Source organism: Pseudorasbora parva, chromosome 10, assembly GCF_024679245.1.
Source record: "Pseudorasbora parva isolate DD20220531a chromosome 10, ASM2467924v1, whole genome shotgun sequence".
In the NCBI taxonomy this organism is placed as follows: domain Eukaryota; kingdom Metazoa; phylum Chordata; class Actinopteri; order Cypriniformes; family Gobionidae; genus Pseudorasbora; species Pseudorasbora parva.
In genome coordinates this window covers 6,589,925-6,614,098 of record NC_090181.1, presented here as the reverse complement: position 1 = coordinate 6,614,098, position 24,174 = coordinate 6,589,925, and the positions used below count along the sequence as shown (strand labels likewise).

General features: G+C 38.5%; 1 protein-coding gene across 1 annotated transcript in view; it reads left to right on the top strand.

Annotated features, from left to right (window-relative positions):
- alk (ALK receptor tyrosine kinase) overlaps positions 1-24,174 on the top strand; it is a 592,666-nt gene that overhangs the window by 539,417 nt on the left and 29,075 nt on the right. The window contains exons 12-23 of the mRNA XM_067454971.1: positions 2,208-2,373; positions 8,559-8,706; positions 8,813-8,923; positions 11,225-11,366; positions 13,005-13,175; positions 13,259-13,357; positions 15,372-15,527; positions 18,890-19,021; positions 20,287-20,473; positions 22,995-23,085; positions 23,383-23,447; positions 23,539-23,668. Of these exons, the coding sequence (XP_067311072.1) occupies positions 2,208-2,373; positions 8,559-8,706; positions 8,813-8,923; positions 11,225-11,366; positions 13,005-13,175; positions 13,259-13,357; positions 15,372-15,527; positions 18,890-19,021; positions 20,287-20,473; positions 22,995-23,085; positions 23,383-23,447; positions 23,539-23,668 (1,598 nt within the window). The remainder of the gene's footprint in view (positions 1-2,207; positions 2,374-8,558; positions 8,707-8,812; positions 8,924-11,224; positions 11,367-13,004; positions 13,176-13,258; positions 13,358-15,371; positions 15,528-18,889; positions 19,022-20,286; positions 20,474-22,994; positions 23,086-23,382; positions 23,448-23,538; positions 23,669-24,174) is intronic.

The window sequence follows — 24,174 nt, the reverse complement described above, 5'->3', positions numbered from 1 at the left end:
TTTAATACTGATGATTTTGGCATACAGCTAATGAAAACCCAAAATTCCAGCATATTTCATCCGACCAATAAAATATTTTTTTTCATTTAAAAAAAAGTCAACCTTAAAATAATTGTTCAGTTATGCACTCAATACTTGGTGGGGAATCCTTTTGCAGAAACGACTGCTTCAATGCGGCGTGGCATGGAGGCGATCAGCCTGTGGCACTGCTGAGGTGTTATGGAGGCCCAGGATGCTTCGATAGCGGCCTTAAGCTCATCCAGAGTGTTGGGTCTTGAGTCTCTCAACTTTCTCTTCACAATATCCCACAGATTCTCTATGGGGTTCAGGTCAGGAGAGTTGGCAGGCCAATTGAGCACAGTAATACCATGGTCAGTAAACCATTTACCAGGGGTTTTGGCACTGTGAGCAGGTGCCAGGTCGTGCTGAAAAACGAAATAGCTTTTCAGCAGATGGAAGCATGAAGTGCTCCAAAATCTCCTGATAGCTGCATTGACCCTGCCCTTGATAAAACACAGTGGACCAACACCAGCAGCTGACATGGCACCCCAGACCATCACTGACTGTGGGTACTTGACACTGGACTTCAGGCATTTTGGCATTTCCTTCTCCCCAGTCTTCCTCCAGACTCTGGCACCTTGATTTCGGAATGACATGCAACATTTGCTTTCAACCGGAAAAAGTACTTTGGACCACTGAGCAACAGTCCAGTGCTGCTTCTCTGTAGCCCAAGGTCTGGAATCGGTCCTTCTCCACAATCTTCCTCAGGGTCCGGTCACCTCTTCTCGATGTGCAGCGTTTTTTGCCACACTTTTTCCTTCCCACAGACTTCCCACTGAGGTGCCTTGATACAGCACTCTGGGAACAGCCTATTCGTTCAGAAATTTCTTTCTGTGTCTTGCCCTCTCGCTTGAGGGTGTCAATGATGGCCTTCTGGACAGCAGTCAGGTCAGCAGTCTTACCCATGATTGTTGGGTTTTGTACAGGACAATTGTACAATTTGTACAATTGTACAGGAATCTTTTGCAGGTGTTTAGAGTTAATTAGTTGATTCAGATGATTAGGTTAATAGCTTGTTTAGAGAACTTTTTCATGATATGCTAATTTTTTGAGACTTCTTCAAAGTTTAATTTTTATCATTACATTATGGAAAAAAATGAACTTCATCACAATATGCTAATTTTTTGAGAAGGACCTGTATATTTTAAATGTACTTAATTCTAAATATATTTTTAAAAAGTTTCAACAGAAATTACATTAATGTGTATTTTAGTTTATCATAGGTGTGTCAGTACATTTGGCAGTATACACCCATATTTCAAAGACAATAGAATTAATTATGAAATTACAAATAAAAAGTACTTAAATCTACTTAAGTTGGGGGGGGGGGAGATCAGCTACTTGCATTAATAGAAATTTAAACAATAAAACATTTTTATTTAATTGTGATTAACATTCAGTTAAGTTTATGAGATGTGCATTATGTAAGTGCATATTTATATTCTTTTAAAGTAGAAGTATGTTACGGTGTACTTCTTTTCCTCAAGGCTATGCACCATATCACTGTTGTTATAGGACACCAATTAATAAAACGATAATACTGAAACAAGATAATATTGAAATGCAACAGTGTCCTTGGCCAATTTACTTAGTTTCATAAACAAAGATAATATAAATAGCACATGAAGAGGACGTGAATCAGCCTCCAGTCTCTGCTGGAGCTCCTGACATAGAGCTGATAAATCTGTCAGAAACATGAAATGTGTGGCGACTTATTTATAATACACTTTAACCTTTAAAATCTTTGTGTGTGTGTGTGTGTCAAAGGTGAGCATACTGTGAATCTTACTGAAATGCTGACAGTGAACTCACTCAGAACATCATTCCTCTCACGAATAAGTGCATTTGACATTTAGGAATGATTGAACTGAATGCTTGAATGTAGCACTATTTTCAGGTCTGTGAAAGATGTTCCACAGGTATCCAGCTAAGATTAAATAATCATTAATTGTCTGTGGCTTTTTGACAGCCCAGCTAACCAAACGCATCACATAGCATATCCTCCTATTTCCACCTTCTAAAAAGAGTACAGGCTTCTTTTGTCCAAGTTTTGCACCAATACAGTCGTATAGAGTCTTTCTCTAATTTTATTCATTCAATGCTACTGTACCTTTGTTATATCTATGGGCATTTGTGTGTTCTTGCAGCTGTCAAGTGGATATTCCACACCTGTGGAGCGACAGGACAAGACGGTCCAACGCCAACTCAGTGCTTTAACTCTTACCGCAACTCCAATGTCAATGTCACTGTGGGCACTAAGGGACCATTCAAGGGCATCCAGATGTGGCGGGTCCCAGAGACTAGGAAATACAGGTACACACACACACAAAATACAAAATGTCCACCACCAGCAAAAATATCCTCCTCGAGGAGTTTAGCCAGATACTTTTCCAACCATGAAATGGGAAGACATTCTTCTTCAGCAAAATTGCTGCCTGTTATCAAGCCCGTCAGGTCGTACATGTAATTGTTGTCTGTGGAGCAGGAGGAATGAGAGAACACATTTCCAAAGTCATCAGCTTCATTGCTGAGGTAGTACCCAGACTGATAATGAGATTCACTTAGCAAAATCTGTAAAGACAATTTCAAAGTGAACTGCCTACCTAGACAACATTTTAAGACGATGTATATGCTCCCGGCACAAAGGCTGCTTTGAAAGGTGGCATTAAGCTGTCAGCTGAAATATCTCATTTGACCAAATACTGAGACAACATTGTAAGTGGCCTCTGTGGGAAAAACATCATCAAAAACAATTCAGCTCGGACAAGACTTCCAAGATGGCTGACAGAGTTGTGAGAAACACCAACACTTTCTCACGACCAATTCATACGTATACATTTGTATGACCTCACGGTTTGTCTATACTGCAGTGATTGGTGGGTTTTAGGGGTAGAGTTAGAAGTAGGTTATTATAATTGCTTATGTTTAATTAATCTGAATTAATTATAAATTAAAAAAAAAATGAAAATGAATGATTCAATAACTCACTTAAATATTTCACTTTAATATTACTAGATGTACTAGATGTAATATTACTAGATGTTTAATTACTAGATGAATCTAGATAAGATGATGATTAGATGTTTTTTTATGACTAGATTTTGTTACACATCTCTTTTTAAATTCACTTGATGTCAATACAACCATTAGCCAACCAGCTCCATGTTACTTTCTAAAGTCGACTTTTTGATCACTTTCGTAAACATCGTTTTTTTATACTCAAACTATATACTTTCATCCCACTTTTTCTATGATAATATGAATCTGTGACCCGTCACGGAAACCTGTGACACAAGTCGGCAGCACTACTTTCAAGCAAAATAAGAAAGAAGTGTTTTTTTTGTTTTGTTTTTTAAATAGGTGATTTTCACTTTTTTGCAGAATCTGTTAGTTGAGATCACGAGGAAGCCTCTCCGTGTTTGAGATAGTCGTGTTGGTATATTTAAACGCGTACATTTTGAGGTTGAAATCGGGGGATTTGGGGATTCTAGCTTGCAGTAGGGGCATGGCATTGTCTGTGTGTGTTTCCATACTGGAAAAGCAGGCTTTTGTTATCGACCCGCCCTCCAAGGGAAGCATGGCTACTTATTTATCATTTGACTGGCCGGCTCTAGGACAACTATCAGAACGCCACAAAGATTATCACAGACGAGCTGAATCGTGGCAGTTACACCAAAATGTTTTGAAGTAAGACAAGCCGGGTTCTTATGAACAAGTGCTCACTGATTCTGAAGACGATCTGAGCAACGATGAAAGCGACATAAGACTGAATAATATCCCTAATCTACAACTGAGCGAAGAGGAAGAATGTATCGGACTGGCGTCAGAAGAGTTGGACTGTAAGATATATCGATAGTAACATTTGACGGGGATAAAGATAGAGAAATGGGGAAAATCCATTACTTTGACTACACGAGGATGAATGCTACACGAGGAGAAAAGAGAACTCTGCATGAGAGACAGTCCTCTAAGCCAGAAACTTTCTTTAGACATTATGTACAACATATGGTTAGATTGTTTAGCTGCGGGAAAAGAGTGGCAGGACATGCAAGTTATTGGACATTTAGAGGCAAACAGACGCACAGTACAAACTTCAGGGATGGTTATATCCACAAAGAAGACCCGGACAAACAGAAAGTGTGCCCAAACGACTAATTTCATTGGAGATCTGCAAGAATACTTTTTCAGTTTCTGATGGGGTGAGTTTCCATAAACATCAAAGTTTGTCGTTTTGTGTTTATTCTAAGAACACGTACACATCATCTCATGTTTAGACCTCATACCTACCTATTGTTATTATTTTAATTGTACTACAGATCCTTCTCAAAAAATTAGCACATTGTGATAAAAGTTCATTATTTTCCATAATGTAATGACAAAAATTAAACTTTCATATATTTGATTCATTGCACACCAACTGAAATATTTCAGGTCTTTTATTGTTTTAATACTGATGATTTTAGCATACAGCTCATGAAAACCCAAAATTCCTATCTCAAAAAAATAGTATATCATGAAAAGGTTCTCTAAACGAGCTATTAACCTAATCATCTGAATCAACTAATTAACTCTAAACACCTGCAAAAGATTCCTGAGGCTTTTAAAAACTCCCAGCCTGGTTCATTACTCAAAACCGCAATCATGGGTAAGACTGCCGACCTGACTGCTGTCCAGAAGGCCATCATTGACACCCTCAAGCGAGAGGGCAAGACACAGAAAGACATTTCTGAACGAATAGGCTGTTCCCAGAGTGCTGTATCAAGGCACCTCAGTGGGAAGTCTGTGGGAAGAAAAAAGTGTGGCAAAAAACACTGCACAACGAGAAGAGGTGACCGGACCCTGAGGAAGATTGTGGAGAAGGACTGATTCCAGACCTTGGGGGACCTGCGGAAGCAGTGGACTGAGTCTGGAGTAGAAACATCCAGAGCCACCGTGCACAGGCGTGTGCAGGAAATGGGCTACAGGTGCCGCATTCCCCAGGTCAAGACACTTTTGAACCAGAAACAGTGGCAGAAGCGCCTGACCTGGGCTACAGAGAAGCAGCACTGGACTGTTGCTCAGTGGTCCAAAGTACTTTTTTTCAGAATAAAGCAAATGTTGCATCTCATTCTGAAATCAAGGTGCCAGAGTCTGGAGGAAGACTGGGGAGAAGGAAATGCCAAAATGCCTGAAGTCCAGTGTCAAGTACCCACAGTCAGTGATGGTCTGGGGTGCCATGTCAGCTGCTGGTGTTGGTCCACTGTGTTTTATCAAGGGCAGGGTCAATGCAGCTATCAGGAGATTTTGGAGCACTTCATGCTTCCATCTGCTGAAAAGCTTTGTGGAGATGACTTGGTTTTTCAGCACGACCTGGCACCTGCTCACAGTGCCAAAACCACTGGTAAATGGTTTACTGACCATGGTATTACTGTGCTCAATTGGCCTGCCAACTCTCCTGACCTGAACCCCATAGAGAATCTGTGGGATATTGTGAAGAGAAAGTTGAGAGACGCAAGAGCCAACACTCTGGATGAGCTTAAGGCCGCTATCGAAGCATCCTGGGCCTCCATAACACCTCAGCAGTGCCACAGGCTGATCGCCTCCATGCCACGCCGCATTGAAGCAGTCATTTCTGCAAAAGGATTCCCGACCAAGTATTGAGTGCATAACTGAACATATTTATTTGAAGGTTGACTTTTTTTAAAATTAAAAACACTTTTCTTTTATTGGTCGGATGAAATATGCTAATTTTTTGAGATTTTATTAAAACAATAAAAGAACTGAAATATTTCAGTTGGTGTGCAATGAATCTAAAATATATGAAAGTTTAATTTTTATCATTACATTATGGAAAATAATTAACTTTTATCACAATATGCTAATTTTTTTAGAAGGACCTGTATAATAGGCTTTTAGATGGTAACGTTAGCATCTGCTATCCTTTATTATTAATAGTATGCGGTCTGATTTTTCCCATTGAGTCTGTCGTTGCTATGCAACCATGCAGCTTTACTGAGGGTATGGATTATCTAAATGAGATGTAAATGAGCCCTATTGTCACTCCCAGCAGGTGAGAACTGCACAATCTTTAGTGGCTGTTTTCTCTCATTTAAACTTTTCTAAAATGCCTACCTTCAAATAGCCACAACTTTCAAAATATGTGAATAACTCAAAATGCCACAGAACCGACTTGTGTCCTTATTTTCCGTGATTGGTCACATATGTGACCAGTCACGGAAAGTAGGGACACAAGTCGGTTCTGGGGCATTTTGAATTATTCACAGATTTTGAAAGTGTAGTCTTCAAGCTTTCCAAAGATGTGTAACACATGGAAATCTGATAATATTTGGAGAAGTTGTGGCCATCTGAATGTAGAAAACAGCCTCTAAAGTTTTGCAGTTCTCACCTGCTGGGAGTGACAATAGGGCTCATTTACATCTCATTTAGATAAGCCACACCCCCTGTAAAGCTGCATGGTTGCTAGTAACGACAGATGCAATGGGAAAAATCGGACCGCATTCTATTAATAATAAAGATGCTAACATTACCATCTAAAAGCCAATGAAAATAAGTCCTTCGGGCACACTTTCTGTTTGCTGGGGTCTTCTTAGTGGATGTACTGTGCGACAGACAGAGAAATGGGTAAAGTCCGTAACCGTGGCTATAGTGTAGGGGTAAGGCGCATGTCATTAAGTTTTGACGCAAATCGATCAGAGGTTCGAATCTGCCTTTTGCCACACTCTCTAACACGTTAGATGCTTTATTTCCACTTTTCTAATATTTTCTCAATTCTTTTTGAAAATAAATGCCTTTCCGATCTGATATGTGATGGGAAAAGGGAGTAGAGAGAGTGTGGCAAAAGGCAGATTCGAACCTCTGATCGATTTGCGTCAAAACTTGATGACATGCACCCTACCCCTACACTATAGCCACGGTTAAAGATTTGAGCCATTTCTCGGTCTTTATCCCCATCAAATGTTACTATGGATATAGCCTCTGATTTCTTACGGTCCAACTCGTCTGACGCCAGTCCGATTCATTCTTCCTCTTCTTCATCTTCGCTCAGTTGTAGATTAGGGATATTATCCAGTCTTATTATGCCGCTTTCATCGTCGTTCAGATCGTCTCCACAGCCGGCCAGAGCGCTGCATAAATAATTAGCCACGGTCCCTTGGAGGGCGGGGCAATAATTAAAGCCAGGAGGGAAATACACACAGACAAAACAAGGCGATTTCAACCTCAAAATATACGCTTTTAAATATACAATTAATGTCATCTCAAACACGAAGAGGCTTCTTTGTGATTTTAACTAACACATTTTGCAAAAAAGCAAAAATCACATAATTTGGAAAAAAAAAACAAAAAAACGCTTCTTTCTCATTTTGCTTGACAGTAGTGCTGCCGACTTGGTCACATATTTGTAACAGAGACTGTTTGTGAAGTCGTTTCATAGCTGTTTAAATGCTCTCTGTGGGTCAGCTACAGTTCAGACACAGATATGAATGTTCTGGTGTGATTTATTTTATTTTTATTTTATTTTTCACACTAGGTTTAATAGCAACTAAAGTTGAATATTACATGTGAATTGTTGTCATTTAGGAATGAGATCGTGTTGGGGTTTGAATTGAGATTGCAATCTTTTAACAATTAATCATGCAGCTCTAGTTCATAGTGTTTATAATGGTCTTTTTTTCTCAGTCTTTTATTTATTGACATATTTTCTGGGAAATATAGTAATCAAAATGGTCTATTTCACCCAATATTGATGTGTTATGTATTTTTATTAAGTAAGAAAATATAGTGGGGCGGCAGTGGCTCAGTGGTTCATGTAGGTTGTCTACAAACCAGAAGGTTGGTGGTTCAATCCCCGGTTCCACCTGACCAAGTGTCGAAGTGTCCATGAGCAATACACCTAACATATTTTCTGGGAAATATAGTAATCAAAATGGTCTATTTCACCCAATATTGATGTTCCGACGAGCTGATGGCGCCTTACATGGCTGACATCGCCATCGGTGTATGAATGGGTGAATGTGAGGCAAAATGTAAAGCGCTTTGGATAAAAGCGCTATATCAATGCAGTCCATTTATAGTAAGAGGTGGTTGGTTTGGGAACAAGCTAATATCATAATATATTGGAATTGCAATACATATGATGCTGCTTATGTAGAAAGTTCCAACCCCTTTACGATGTTCTATCTCGGTTAAGAATGCTGCATATGTAGTGTTCAAATCCCTTTATGAGGTTCCATTTCAATTAGGAATGCTGTTTGTGTAGGCAGTAGGACAGCTCTCTGTATGTCATCCCTGGTGTAGGTACTAAAAGTTAGGGCCTGTAATTAGAAGGTTGCCATTTTGATCTCTGTAAGAAGCGAGTCAAGAGCCATGGCCATTGTGCCCTTGAGCAAAGCACTTAACCCCAGGTCACTCCAGGAGAATTGTCCCTGTAATATGTGCTGTAATAAGTCACTTTGGAAGAAATCGTCAGCTAAATGACTGCTTATTTGTCTTGGGTCTAGGATCACGGTGTATGGAGCAGCTGGTGGACGCAGCGTCCTGGCTGTTCACAAGTCACATGGGGTGTACATGACCGGAGACTTCCAGTTAGAGAAGGATGAGCTTCTGTATATTCTAGTGGGACAGGAAGGAGAGGATGCTTGCCCTAATGTGAGTAATCCTTTCAATGTCCCTGTGCTAGTCAGAAATAAAAAGAGTATGTTTAACATCTTGTAAAGCATAAAAGGATCTCATTTGTTTGGTTTTGTTTTGATAGACGGTGCCGACTATGAAACGGATCTGCAGAGAACAGCAAGGACCCTCTATCAACAAGACCCAGCTCAAAGGAGGAGGCGGTGGAGGAGGAGGGGGCACCTACGTCTTCAAGGTGACCCTTTAGAAAAACATTTTAAATTGGATTATTTTTACATCAAAACGTACATCTATTGCTCGTTTTAAAAACAGACTGTCATCAATGATTAATTTTAACAGCAAAGGACTGTAAAATAAACATCTATTTACACTGACGCCATTGGGCCAGCCAAAATTATCGAAGAGGCTGGATTGATAACAGTAGGTAAGGTGCATAACAGAAAGTTTTGATGCAAATCAAACTCCTTTTGCTGAAACTCGCTCTTCTCCCTTTTACCATCACATACCAGATTGAAAAAGCATGTATTTTCAAGAAAAAAGTAGAAGAAAAGTGGAAAATAATGATCTAATGGGCGTTTAATAATGTGCTTATCGATTAGTGTTGGGGTAGGTGTAGGGAGGGCTTTATTGTCCCAATAAGGCGGCATCCATTTAATATTTTTAATAATTATAATATTGCATACCGACCGTTTAATGTTCAATAACACTGAGGTGCAAATAGTATCTGCTACTATTTATTATTATAACATCTAATTAGTAATTTACACTTGTTGCAAAGAACATACTGATAATCTTACAGTGTGGTTATAATGAATCACTGTTTTGACTGATTTTGAAACTGTAATAAATCTAATGAGACTTTTCATGTATGTTGTTTAATGTTTATTGCATTAATTTAGTGTCATGTAAATTGCAATGATGGTGTTATGCATGTCACTGTATGCATCTGCAATTAGTATTTACCTCAGATTGTGGAAAAGCTATTAATTATATGCTATGATTCTATATGTTATGATTGAACGGTGTGCTTCAAATTGGTCTCTGTCTTCATTACTTTTTGCCACCCCTGAGACATTTAAAGTCTCAGCAAGATCCCACTTTATGATAAAAAATTCCCTTCGGATTTGGCTACAGATTGTGAAGACATTTAAATTGCCAAATACCTCCTTTTTGCTCCCGTCTGTCATAACCATGCCTTTAAACCTTCGCTATTAGATCCAGTGTTCAAAGGTTGGGCTAGAAAAGGAATCCTTACCCTGAGAGATTTATTTATTGACAATAATTTCGCCACATTCACTCAACTAAAAGAGAAATATGACCTCCCCGCATAACACTTCTTCAGATACTTACAAATCAGAGATTATGTTCGTTCCTCTCTGCCAAAGTTTGAAATATTATCAGACGATAATTAAATACATAAACTGCTTACTTGCATTCCCAACACCCCAACGTTAGTTACAAAATGTGTAGTTTTTTTCACAGGTCAACTAGATATTTCCACTAGCCGTTTGAAGAACGACCTGGAAGCAGAACTAGATATTCAGGTCTCTGAGGACTGGAGAAAATATCTTAAAAACATATACACCTGTTCTATCAATGCTAGGCATCAACTTATTCAGTATAAAGTGTAGCATAGATTGCATTACTCTAGGGTTAAACTCAACACTTTCTATCCTATTATCTCTCCCCTCTGCAATAAGTGTGAATCCGCAGAGGGTTCTCTTGGTCATCTTTTCTGGGCATGCCCAAAACTTTGTGAATTTTGGTCAGAAGTTTTTAATTTTCTTTCTGAAGCTTATTCGTGTGAGCGTCCAGTAGATACTGCGACTGCCATTCTTGGCTGGTCAGCTTCCCTGCAGCATCTTGGTTCTCGATTGCCTAGAGAGTATGGTATAATCATTGCCAAAAAAAACTATACTTTGTGTTTTGAAGAAAAATTTGAAACCGCTATTCAAGATCTGGTTGTCAGAAGTTTCCTCCACTCTGCGGAAAGACTCAGATACAGTATCTCTGGTAAAATTGACACATTAAAGGCTTTTTGGAGTTTGAATCATCTGTTAAAACTAGTGATGAAACTATTTAAAATGTATCATTTTTTAAATTAAAAAAATACATATATATTGTCATTTTTGTTAACTTCTGTCTTCAACTTAAAATCGAAATGTTCTCTTTTTTTGTTGTCACTCTCCTTAAACTCATTTGGTCTATTACAACATTTCCACCTGCATATCATGCTGGACTAAAACTTCCCCTGCCTGTGTCTGGCGTTGTCGTTAACTGCAAATGTGAATCCAACTGAAGGAGAGTTGTTGTCTGTTGGGTTTCCTTTTTTTTTTGTGTGTGTGTGTGCAGTTGTTTGTTTCTGTCATGTGATTGTATTGTCCATAATATGCATGTAAATCTGAAAATACCACTATATATATATTGTGAATCCGGCCCCATTTAATTTAGGAAAATATAATTGTTGAGAAAGACCTCAAAGCTCAAACCTCAAGTTATTAAAAAAAATAATGTTTCATGTTTCCACTGGTTACAGGTGGTGAATGGAGTCCATATTCCGCTAATAATCGCTGCTGGAGGCGGAGGTCGTGGCTACAGTAGCCAATCAGAAACCCCAAAGGAAGTGATGGACAGGAATCCCAGCATCCAAGGCCGCAATGGAAAATCAGGCACTGCAGGTAATGTGCCTCTCAGCAGTTTTGTAATAAATTACAAATTGTCCATATCATACATGTATTATATTATGCACATTTTAGCATGCTATTATTGAAGTGTGATCATAAGCCGATTCCTTCTGGTAAACAGCTCCGAATGGCAGTAAAGCAGAAAATATTGCACAGATGACACATTTATTTTTATTTTTATTAGCTTCTGGATAGTTGGAATTACGATTTACATTACCTAGATATCAAGTTTGCTTATTGAAAAAAAAAAAAATGCTGATACACCAAGATTTTTTTTCTTTCCTGGACACAGACATAATTTTCTTTTCTGCCTGGGTTTCAGAATAGACCTTAATCCAGTCTTGAAATTGAATATGATATGTGTGGTAGTTTCATTCAATTTTCTATAGCAGTGGCTGAAAGAGATTGATCCTGCAAATTAGTTTTAGAATACTGGGTCTTGAGATTTCTACACCAGGTTTTTTGCTAAGTGATTGGAAGGTGATGATAACACATGTGCCCTGCCTCCAGTCTAAGGCACATGGGTGGCTGTGCATCTGTTGAAGTTTCTGCATGGGTTGTGGGTGCTCTGGTTGTCTCCTGCAAAGCACTCAGTGTGGCTTCTATCAGTGCTCTCTTTTCAAAGGCTAGATCCCCACTGTGCTTTGTTTACTGCCACTGGAGTCAGAGTAAAGCACAAAACTTTCACTCCTAATTCCTTTCAATATGTTTCCATCATGACATTACTCCATAGCAGGAAGAGCCCAGCTGGACTCACATGTACAATGCTTGATGCATATTAAACACATTTTATGTTGAGGTTTTCGTTCGTTTTGCATTGTCGTATATACTCCAGAACACTGGTATGAGTCAGCTGCTGTATTATATTCATCTTTCTCTAGTCTGTTTACTCTTGGATGTTATTTTTCCAATGTCTCGTTCTACATACATCAGCACTTCAGGTTAGATTATTTTTTATTATTGCTAGACCATATCACATATATTTTTCTTCCCTGCAGATATACATAAAACATGGTGAATATTCTATTACTCTTTTCCATAGTCCATCTCTATATATAGTTCTCGTATACAGAGAGCACTGATATATGGCGTTGGCTTGTGTATGTCTGCAAATGTTAGATTTGGTAGGGTATCTTGTACAAATGTTCACCTAGCAATGATACATCCATCCGCCCCCTCTGTCCATTCATTCGTCTGTCCATCCATCCAATCTTCCTCTATACTCTGAAAGAACTCTGTTTGAGGTTGTCTCAAAAAAATCTCCTCTATTCAAAACTTGTTGAATGCTCCCCCCTCCCTCCATCAAAGCATGTGCTGCTAAGAAATCATTGGAGAGTTGGCAAAATGGGACAGCTTTGACGTCTGAAATAATTTGCTACATTTTTTGTAGGAATATTTCCATGCTAAGCAACAGCGCTGACCTGCTTTAGAAGTACATGCATGTTCATAGCAGACTCTGGAGATTTTTTCTCCGGAGAAACCTCTGTGCCACTCTGCATTATAATATCTGCTGGAGGATGATGCAAAAAAAAGTCACCTGTTGTGAAATTAATTAGCCACACTAAGAAAGTGAAATGAGGCGTAAGTGTCTTTATCTGGTTTTTATGATGTGTGTGGCTCTGTGTATTTCAGGGGGTGGTGGAGGCTGGAATGACACCACCCCTATTGCTCAAGGTGGTAGACCACTCATTTTGGGAGGTCAGGGTGGGGAACCCTGTCAAGTCATCGGCTGGAAAACTCGAGGAGGCTTTGGAGGTGGTGGAGGAGCCTGCACAGCTGGGGGAGGAGGTGGAGGATACAGAGGTTAGATTAAATGTTAGTCTTGATTTTAATGTTTCTTGATTTTTGCCACATTTTATGACTTCTTTTCTCCTCCATGGCTATAGGGGGCAGTGCCTGGCATGATAATGATCCCAGAAAGGATGGAGATGATGGAACATCGTTCATAAGTCCTGACGGCGAGATATACGTGGAACCACTCAAAGGTAACACAATAAAGCCCTGATTTCACACACAAAAAAAGTATTAGGCCTTAGTTCAATTTGGGGTTAAGTAGCTTGTATAAGCATGCATTAGAAAGAAAAAAATGTGTTTTTTTAAATAATGTATTATTAAATGTTTAAATTAACATTAACTGCTGTAGAAGTATTGTTCAATGTTAGTTCAAGTTAATCTAATGTAGTCAACTAAAGTTATGAGACCTTGTTGAAAGTGTTACCGATTAATTTAAGGTGAAATGGCAAAGCTCTTGTAAAATCAACATTTAAATGATTGTGGACTAATAGTGACACATCCCTACAGTTAGTAGTTGAAGTTTGTACCTAAAGTTGGGGTGACCCAAATTCTGTATGGTTTCTGAGATCACAGTCCCTCTCAGGCATCATTGTGCCCTAGAGCAATGTACTTAACTCCATGTGGTTCCTGGAGGACTGCAAGTCATGAAAATAATTTCCTACACTGGAAGTAGGCTTGGGAAATCTAAAAGTGTGCTGCTTACTATTGATTTAAAGGCGACTTATTATGATGAAGATAGTGTTAATTCTAGTCTTACTATGAAAACATGAAAAAAAAATTACACATCAGTGGCAAGATTCAAAACCTGTGGGCCCAAGAAATAGGCATCCATTCACTGTATGATGGGGAAAAATGTAAATACACTGATTTCTTTTTTTATTTATATGACTTATCTTGTACATCGGCCCCACATGAATCAATTAAGATAAACTTAAATCATTTGTTCATGTAACTTCAACATCATAGAATGAAGGCATTTTAAGTGACCCAATTAAGTTGTTTTAAAGTGAATGCTTTTTTTGTGTGATGATTTAGGCATTCAATTTCATATATTTATTCATTCAATTCAATTTCACATATTTTAATGTCACAACTAATGTCACAATTAAAATACTGCACTAGATAGTTGGCAAACGTTTAGCTAGCAATAGCACACATTAGCATTCAGTTGCTAAGCATTAAATGGATCACCCACAAATTACTATCCTATATATATTTTTTTTACTTTATTTTTTACAATACAATCAGAGTACACACATATATATATATATATATATATATATATATATATATATATATATATATATATATATATATATATATATATATATATAAATAAATGTGTTGGCTCTTCCAAGCTTTATAATGGCAGTGAATGGCAGCCCAAAATTTGAAGCCCCAAAAAATTCATCCATCCATTATGAAAGTGCTCCACATGACTCTGGGGGTTGATAAAGGCCCTCTGAAGTGAATCGATGGGTTTGTGTAAGAAAAGGATCCATATTTAAAAATTTATATAGTAAAATATCTTGCATACATCATTTCAAACTGTTAAGTGTCTACTTTGTGTACACACAATAAAACATTTTTTTGGGATGTTTTTTGCAAAATAAAGCAAACATGATGCATGATCTGGTGCCTCTTTCAATGAAGTACATTTCAAAACTTGTCAGAAAATGAACTGTAATTTAGTGAATACTTGTCACACAAACATGAGACGTATGTCTAAAACATTGAAATATCAGTTTTTAAATGTAAATCAAATCACTCTCTGTTTATGTAATCTGTTTGAGAAGAGAGAGATGTCAGTCGTTCGCTAGCTGCCTCATTATCTGCTAATGCGGCCACACCCATTACCCACTTCCTTTGTTCAAAGGCAAATTCTGACGCGATACATGCTAGCATCCCCAGCCGCATCAACTCGAAAAAACTCATCAAGTTTAGTGAGATTCATTTACATCATTTTGAGAGGCGGTGAGGAATTAGCAAGTCAATTAGCAGATGCTCCTATCTAAAGAACATACTGTACAGTACAGGGGCTGTATCCCTGGAGACACCTGGATTTAAGGTGCCTTGCTTAAGGGCACAATGGTGATAAGCTCACCCCTGTGGGGATCAAAGCAACAACCTTCTTATTATAAGTCACAAGTTTTACTACTACGCCCTTACCATCCCATAAGTATGATACGGTAATGTCGTTTCCAGGCATGGAAGGTAATGGTGAAGTTATTATCAACCCGGTGCAGAACTGCAGTCACTGTGAGTCAGGAGATTGCCACGAGACCTCTGAGGGCATGGTGTGTTACTGCGATGAAGAGCTCACACTGGCCCCGGACGGAGTGTCCTGCATCAACTCCACCGGTTAGTTCATTTATCACACACTTTACTACCATCATCAGATGAACGACTGTCTCATAAAATGACAAAATGAAGGTCTAGGAAGAGTGTTCTTTCGATGAAGTTCTTTTTCAAGAGCGCCACTTACCTCTGTAAAACCCAGTTAAATTCTCTACCATTTACAGTCTCTTTGACAGAGGTCATCACTGTGAACCGAAGCTCCGTTTGCCTGCTTGTGCTCAAAAAGAGATAAAACCACCTTTCCACTGTTGCACACTTCTTTTAGCTCGTTTCGTTCATTTAGCATGTTTTACACAACTGCTCACATGAAAATTCAATGCTTTTCTCAGTTTCATAACTGTTTTAATCAGTGAGTTAATGCTCATGGATTCATTCTGATTATATGCTAATATTAACATTTAAAAGCTCCTAGAAAAATCTCAAAGTAAACACTTTGACAGGTTTTAAAGACATACACTCAAGAAAGCTTTTCACTCTCGGTTAATCTATAATGGGACGCCGTTTGTAATGTGGCTCGCGCTTAAAAAAAAAAAAAAAAAAAAAACATTGTCACATTCAACTTCAAACGATGTTTAAAAAACTGGTTTGAATTTTTGACAGTCACTTTTTAGCACATTTACAACAATATTTGTCAATTTAGAGATATTTTAAATAGTTAAATCTAAATATTAAATTATTAAATGTTACAACTAAACGTTAAATCTAAATGTTAAATCTAACTGTTTTGATTAAAACTAAATATTTAAGTAATATGCAAAATGGCGGTAACCGGAAGTGCCAAAATAAGAGCTCGAGGAGTGTTTAAAGCATCGTGTCAAATAAGTAACGAATAACCCATCTCATCTGAGGAAATTGACTCTTGGGCATGGATCATCGTGATAATAACTACCTAAAATAATAAACACGTTTGGAGAAACTGTATTTGAGCGGGACTTATGATGACCTATAGCCATAATAGCCAGCCACTAGGTGTCTCACTTTGACTGAATGTTGGGACGCAAGCTGTGATTCTTTCGAGTCATTCATTTTCAGTTTGTTCACCAAAATGATTCGTTCAGATTTGTTCACTGATTCGTTCAGTAACATTTTTTTTAATATTACATAAATATGATGGCAGGTGATGAAAATGTTTTTTGTGTATTGTCTTAAGTCAATGAAAATCTGAAAACAAAAAATCTGATTCTGAATCTGGCTTTATTAAAATGTGTGCATAATCTCGGCTACTCATTAAATAAAATGCGTCTAAATAAGTGGTTCAGATGACCAAAGCAGGTTTTCTTGCATGATTAACCTTTAATTGTTTGGTCAGACATTTAGACATTCATATATCTGGGATTATGATAAACGTGGGGTTATAAACATGAGGTTTGTCTATAACTGCGCTTTGCATCCACTTTCTGCTGATTGTTGAAGGAGACTGACGCATGCTAAGTGGCCACGAACGAGATGTACCAGTTCGTTCAATCTGTTCACGAACGAGATCTCTCTTGTTCAGAACTGGTTCATTTTGTTCACAAACTCAAGTCGTTCAGACCCTAGACTGTAAAAAATATGGACGTAGTGTCCGTGGCGTCACCCATAGGATTCCAATAAGCCGTTCTGAAGCGTAAAGTAGGGGCGAGCTGGGTGTCGCTATCTTGTGAGCGTGTCACTCCCGGATAACAGAAAATGGGCAAAAAGGCGGGATGTGCGCGGAGCTGAGGTGACGCAATGACTATAGACGGCAGATAAATGGCTATCCACTTGTAACAACGCCCTTAATTATGCAGAAATTTAAGGCTTTATATAACGTAAACGAATGAGTTATACAAAAATTCACCCCCCTCACAGTCGTCATGAAGATCAGAATTAGCCTTATAGGCCAAAACCACAATTTGTACCAGGCTGTAAACATGTTTTTTTTCTGCTGTAAAGTTGAGAATTTTAACATGGGGCTCAATGAGATTCTGCTCCCTTCTGGAGCCTGCCTCTAGCGGCCAGTTAAGGAATTACAGTTTACATTATTTACATTATTACATTATTACACTCAAAACAGCGACTCTGTCAGTGAAGTTCGTTCAGAAGCTCTAGAATGCTGTTTACTGACGTGACATATGAGATCTATTTAACCATACGGTCACATTTTTTATTTGTTTTACAGTTTTTAGAGAAGTGCATGACATGACTCAAATGTAATGAAGTCGTTTTATTTAAAAGAAAACGGTACCCCCCCCCCCCAATTAGATTTATTTAGATAACACCTAAGTTGCATATTTAAATATAACATTTAAGAAAACTTTTAATACACAAAATGTCAACATGGTTAATTGTTTTACCGTATTCACCTGGGGTGTCTTGCATTAACTCTTTCCCTGCCAAACACGGAAATTTCCGTTATTTGTGAGAAAACGCTTCCAGGCCAATAACGGAATTTTCCGGGTTTCCGTGTTTTCACTGTCGGGCGCTAGGGGCGCTATTGCGCATCTTCTGAATGAGTACTGAATCTCCTGATCAAAACACACGTGAGGAAGACGCAGTGAAACGAGCGATCGCATGTAATCATATGCATATTAAAAATAACGTGATCATCCTCATTAAACAGCATATGAATCAAAACTGCCTAATGTTACTGAATGAAATGTGAACCCAGGATGAGTTACAGGACTGTGTAAGCATTAGGGGTGTTGATGGACTCGATCTCCTCCATCTGTGTTTGATCATCGCTCTGAATCTGATCTGGAAACAGTCTTTCACAAAAATTTGATTTTCTCAGCTTTTTGTTCAAAATGTTGCTTTTTTTATGAAACCTACCCATATTCAAGTGTTGATAAAAAAGGAATGCATGAAGCTAGAATAAAACTTTTTTTTTTGTTTGAAAGAAGAGGGTCAGATCTTTATTTTGATATATTGCTCAGATATTCATTTAACTAAATATTCTATGGGCTATTACATTTTGGTGAAAATTGTCAAAAACCCTGGCAGGTTTTTTTAAAACGCTGGCGGGGAAAGAGTTAAAATAACATAATTAAGTGGTTATGTTTTTCACACGGGTTATTATAAGACAGAATCTATATATTTTCTTTCAAGTTTTTATTTTTTTATTGCAGAATGTTCATAAGACAGGGAACAACCAACGATGTTATGATCACTTTCATTGGGACAAACCCAAAGAATTTATAGGGAAAAAAAACATAAGGGGTAAGGGTGAGAACAAACAGGTAGCCGATATAAAGAAAACCATAGTTTTAATTTAAAACCTGTTCAAATCCAGATGTGTCCCTTCAGTTTGGATTGCATATGATGCACCTGACATGAACACACAAATGGTTCTATGAAAAGCAAAACACTCATGTAAAGTGTATGTTTGTTGCTGTGTGTTTGTGTAGAGGTTGTGTTGCCCGCCCAGCCATCTTTGTTGCCCCCCCAGACGCCTTGGTCTCATTTGGCTCTGATTCTGTCTGTGGGGACCTCCGCACTCATCGCTGCTTTGCTGTTGGCTGTATCAGGCGTTATGATCAGTAAGTAGTCCATGTCAAATCCTGAGCATGGTTTTGTTGACCTTTGAGAGGATAAAACTGCCCTTGCAGAGATCACAGAAAAAGATGTATAACTGTTGTGCACTTTGTGTCAATGCTTCACTGACTGATATGACTGGTCTTAGACATTATACTGACACCTATGGGAGTGGATGTAGCGCCATGCCAAAGCGGAAGGTTTCAATTATCAATGCCTTTGTATAATTTAGTTTTTCTTTTATTATAATGCTACACAATTATATCAGTTATACCAATTATTACAGTTTTGCAACATTAAAATATATTTGCAAAAATAATATTCAGGGGCTGACCCATTACATTCTTTAGGAAACCCTGGTGTTATTATTATTTTATTTTTTTAAGTTCTTTAGTTTCTATAAGAAACTTTAACAGGGATAGAATGATTGAATGCTCCTTTAAACAAACCCAACATAATGGTAATTTGCTTACATGCACATGCCACACAATCTGGTAAGATTCAAAATGAGGATGCGTCTCGTGTTTTGGATCTTGTTTGCACAATGTATTAACCGCTGGTTGACACACACACACACACACACACACACACACACACACACACACACACACACACACACACACACACACACACACACACACACACACACACACACACACACACACACACCTAACACATCATCTGTCCATCTACACTGTAGTAGCAGTAGAAGAGTGATAAATAGAATAGACACATGATAAATGGGCTGTTAACTGGGCTGTGACAAGCCTTGTCGGTTTACACTTTATGAATAAATCACTTCCAGACGCCAAACTAATGTGTTTACTGGCTGGGTCAAGCCCACCAAACTTAGGCAAACATGCCTTTTTGTGAAAACTGTTTGTGGCTGTGTAACAAACATGATGACAGCACACATTAAATTAGAGTCTCATTTAGTTGGCGTTAAACTAAAGAATAAAGTTCAAAGATTCTAAATCATGAACCCATGCAAACTTTGGTGATCCTGATTAATTGTTCTCTAACTCTTTGTATTAATTGGTCTCTATTATTGTATTGTTTTGTAACTTTTATTTGTTCTCTAACTCTCTAAGTCCATTTTTTTATCACCATTTAAACTTTTTGTTTTTGCACCATTAAAACTATAAAATAAAATGTAAATAACAGTACTGGCTATTGTACCGCAGTTTAATAGTTTTGACATTTCACATGCATTTCCACATTGATTTGTAAATGAACAGAACACTATCATGCTGTGCTGATTGTTGTCCAGTGTACAGACGTAAACACACCGAGCTCCAGTCTATCCAGCTGGAGCTGCAGAGTCCTGACTGTAAGCTGAGCAAACTAAGAGCCTCCACCATCATGACTGACTACAATCCCAACTACTGTTTTGGTGGGAAGACCGCCTCCATCAATGACCTGAAGGAGGTGCCCCGGCGGAACATCTCTCTCACCAGGTTAGGGGCATCACTAATTTACTAATGTTCAGTTGGGTTAAACATTTGTTTGCAGTGCTAGCCTTTGTCCTCAAAAAGTGTCCTTATATAGTCCATAAAAAATAATGTTCTATTATCTAAGTTTGAAATACACTATATCAGAAGCATTGGGACAGCCCTCCAAATCACTGAAAGAATGGGTCGCTCTCAGGAAGCGTGGTAATGGGATAGGTTGCAATCTGTGCAATATGTCCATTCGGAAAATTTCCTCACTACTAAATATTCAAGTCAGTTAGTGATGATATAAAAAAGGCAAAGCAATTGGCGACAACAGCAACTCAACCACGAAGTGGTAGGCCACGTAAAAATCACAGCGGGGTCAGCTCATGCTGAGGGTCACAGTGCTCAGAATTCAATAGCTACAGACCTCCAATCTTTGTGTGGCCTTGTGTGGAATGGGTTTCCATGGCCGAGCAGCTCATCCAAGCATTGCATCAAACGAAATGAAAAGTGTGGGATGCAGTGGAATAAAGCACGCCACCACTGGACTCTGTAGCAGTCGAGACGTGTACTCTTGAGTAGGGTTGGGCATCGAGAACCGGTTCTAACTTGGAACCGTTTAAAAAATAACGATTCCATTGGAATCGTTTAGAAAATTTATTTTCGGTTCCGATCTTCGGTTCCAAGCGCGCAAGTTTTGGTTTCCATGGCCACCTGATTTCCGGTGCTTGCGCGCCCGCTTGTTCTTTTCAACAATTTATTTCACTTTTAAAAGCCTGGGTCGGCACAGTGCAACTAGTGTTGTCAAAAATATCGATTCTGAAAAGATACAATAGCCTGCTCAGTTTCTACAGTATCGATCCCAGCTGCGCTCCTCTCCTCTCCTCTCTGACCGACAGCGAGTTGACACGCAGCCGCATATTCTCATTCAGCCGGTTAACCTCTGAACACGACGGACGCGCGTTCTGCTGGACTTTTCCTTACGACAGCGTGTAAGTGTTAGTGTGTGTGATCGGTCTGAATTTCGCGCGGGATTGCACATAATTCTACGAATCCCTCAGATTTCAAACTCACATCTGAAGCGCACACACACACATAGTCTACCGTAATAAAGCCGCCCTTGACATACAAGTGCAAATATTCGCTTCTTTTTACAGCTTATTATTGGTCAAATACACTCAAACTAATTCTCAGTGCACATTTTGAACAGTATGTAAACACACTCTTAAACAATTCAGGAAGAAATGAAGAATGAGTAACAGGAACAGTGTTCAGGATCCATGAGTGCGACAGTTCTTAAAGGGACAGCAGTCATTTGTTATTCAAAGTCAAACTACAAAAAGACAAACGATCACACTGCTCTTGACTGATCAACTTGTCTAACTTTAATGGTTTTATATGAAACTATTTAATTTTTTGCAAAAACATTATCCAATGTTATTTTAAATTTATTTAGCCACTTTGCGTTTTTTATTCAGTTTCTAACCTGAATGTTAGACCTACCTGAAAAAATAAAGCAGTCTATTTCATTTATATCTTTTATTCTATTGTATTTATTTGTGCTATTTTTTGTAATATGTATCTTTGTTTATTCAATTTACCATTCAAAATCAAGCTTACTTGTGCTGTGTGTAAACTATTGCAACACAATTACCCCGTTGTAAAAAATACATTGAGTTAACAAATATTTGTGAGATAATTTTAATAGTAATTGATCAATGTTTATATATGAGAAAAAGCTTAAAAGCTTTATCATATAAAGTGATCTCTTCAGAAGAAATGTTTGATTGCCTAGACTTTCAAAAGACAGACAAAAAAAAATTTATATAAAAAATATCTAATTGACAGTATGCAGCGTTTTTCCCCCGTTGTATTGAAAATAGCATTTAATATCGATGTGACATGTTTTGACTCCACCCCTCAAAGAATCGGAATCGAGAATCGAAAAGAACCGGAATCGAAAGTAGGAATCGGAATCGGAATCAGAATCGTTCAAATCAAAACGATGCCCAACCCTACTCTTGAGTGACCAATCACGCTTCTCTGTCTGGCAATCCGATGGATGAGGGGGATTATGGTGTGGGGTTGTTTTTTCTGGGGCTTGGCCTCTTAGTTCCAGTGAAAGAAACTCTTAATGCTTTAGCATACCAATACATTTTTGGACAATTACATGCACCAAACTTTGTGGGAACAGTTTGGGGATGGTCCCTTCCTTTTTTAACATGACTGCGCATCAGTGCACAAACCAAGGTCCATAAAGACATGGATGAGCGAGTTTAATGAGGAACTTGACTGGCCTGCACAGAGTCAAGAGCCAAGCCGCCTTGTCCAACATTAGTGATTAGATGAAGCTGTTATAGCTGCAAAGGGCCATATTAAACACTATGGATTTAGACAGGATGTCATTAAAATTCATGTGCATGTAAAGGCAGGTGTCCCAAAACCTTTGCCAAAATATAGTGTGCTTAAATGTGTTATGTGAAATTTGTGGAGTAAAATTATGTGACAATATAAATAACAATAATGTGTGCTTTGTTTGTAGAGGATTGGGTCATGGGGCATTTGGGGAGGTCTATGAAGGACTAGCCGTTGGGATTCCAGGGGAGCCCAGTCCAATGCAGGTGGCTGTAAAGGTAAGATCTGCATAGAGTATATTTACACTACTGTTTAAACCTTTGGGGTTAGTAAGAGTTTGTAATGTTTCTGAAATAAGTCTTCTACACAGACTGCACTTATTTGATTAGATTATATATATATATGTACACACACATACATCTTTGGTAACATATTGGTAACACTATACTGTCACTATTTATATAAAATATACTTGGATGGAGGGATAAATGCATGGACCGATTGATTACTAACATGAATATTGTTCAGGGGGGGAAACATGATTTAATGGTGTGTCTAAATGATTCTTTGATTAGACCCTTCCTGAGGTGTGCTCCGAGCAGGACGAACTGGACTTTTTAATGGAAGCTCTAATAATCAGGTAAAAATAAACACACAAGATACATGGTTTCATATGGTAATTTATCACATATAGCAAGAGGACCACATTTCTTTTTCTCTTCCTCTGACAGTAAGTTTAGTCACCAAAACATTGTGCGATGTATTGGGGTGAGTCTCCAGGCTCTGCCTCGCTTCATTCTGCTGGAATTGATGGCCGGAGGGGATCTCAAGAGCTTCCTGAGGGAAACTAGACCCAGACTAGTAAGAACACACACACAAACACACACACACACACACACACAAGCCACTTTTCCACTGTCTGGCCAAATATTCTTGTTGCTTAAGCGTTCGTTCCATGCAAATCCGACCCAGCCACTATAGTTTCATTATCCACTGTGGGGTTGATAACAGAGCTCTTTGGAATGCATTACCTTGATAATGCTAGAGTTTACAGACGGATAAGACATGTACATAGTGACTGCGTTATGGAGGATGATCAGATATTTCCTTTAATTTTATTTTTAACCTGTTTGCTTAAATAGCATGCTAGGCCAGCTACAGAGAAACTGGCAGTCAGACAACAGCCAACTGTGCTGAGAATTCAGGGCAGAGAACCGTTTGTAATCATGCTGTGCTGAACCAAGCTCAATAGGAAATCAGTAGCGAACCGCGACGTCCTCCCCTTGTCGGGAAAAAAGTAAACTCAGCCTTGCTTACTGCGTCCTCTTTTATAATACTACATCTTGGCTTTGACAAGAAATGCCACA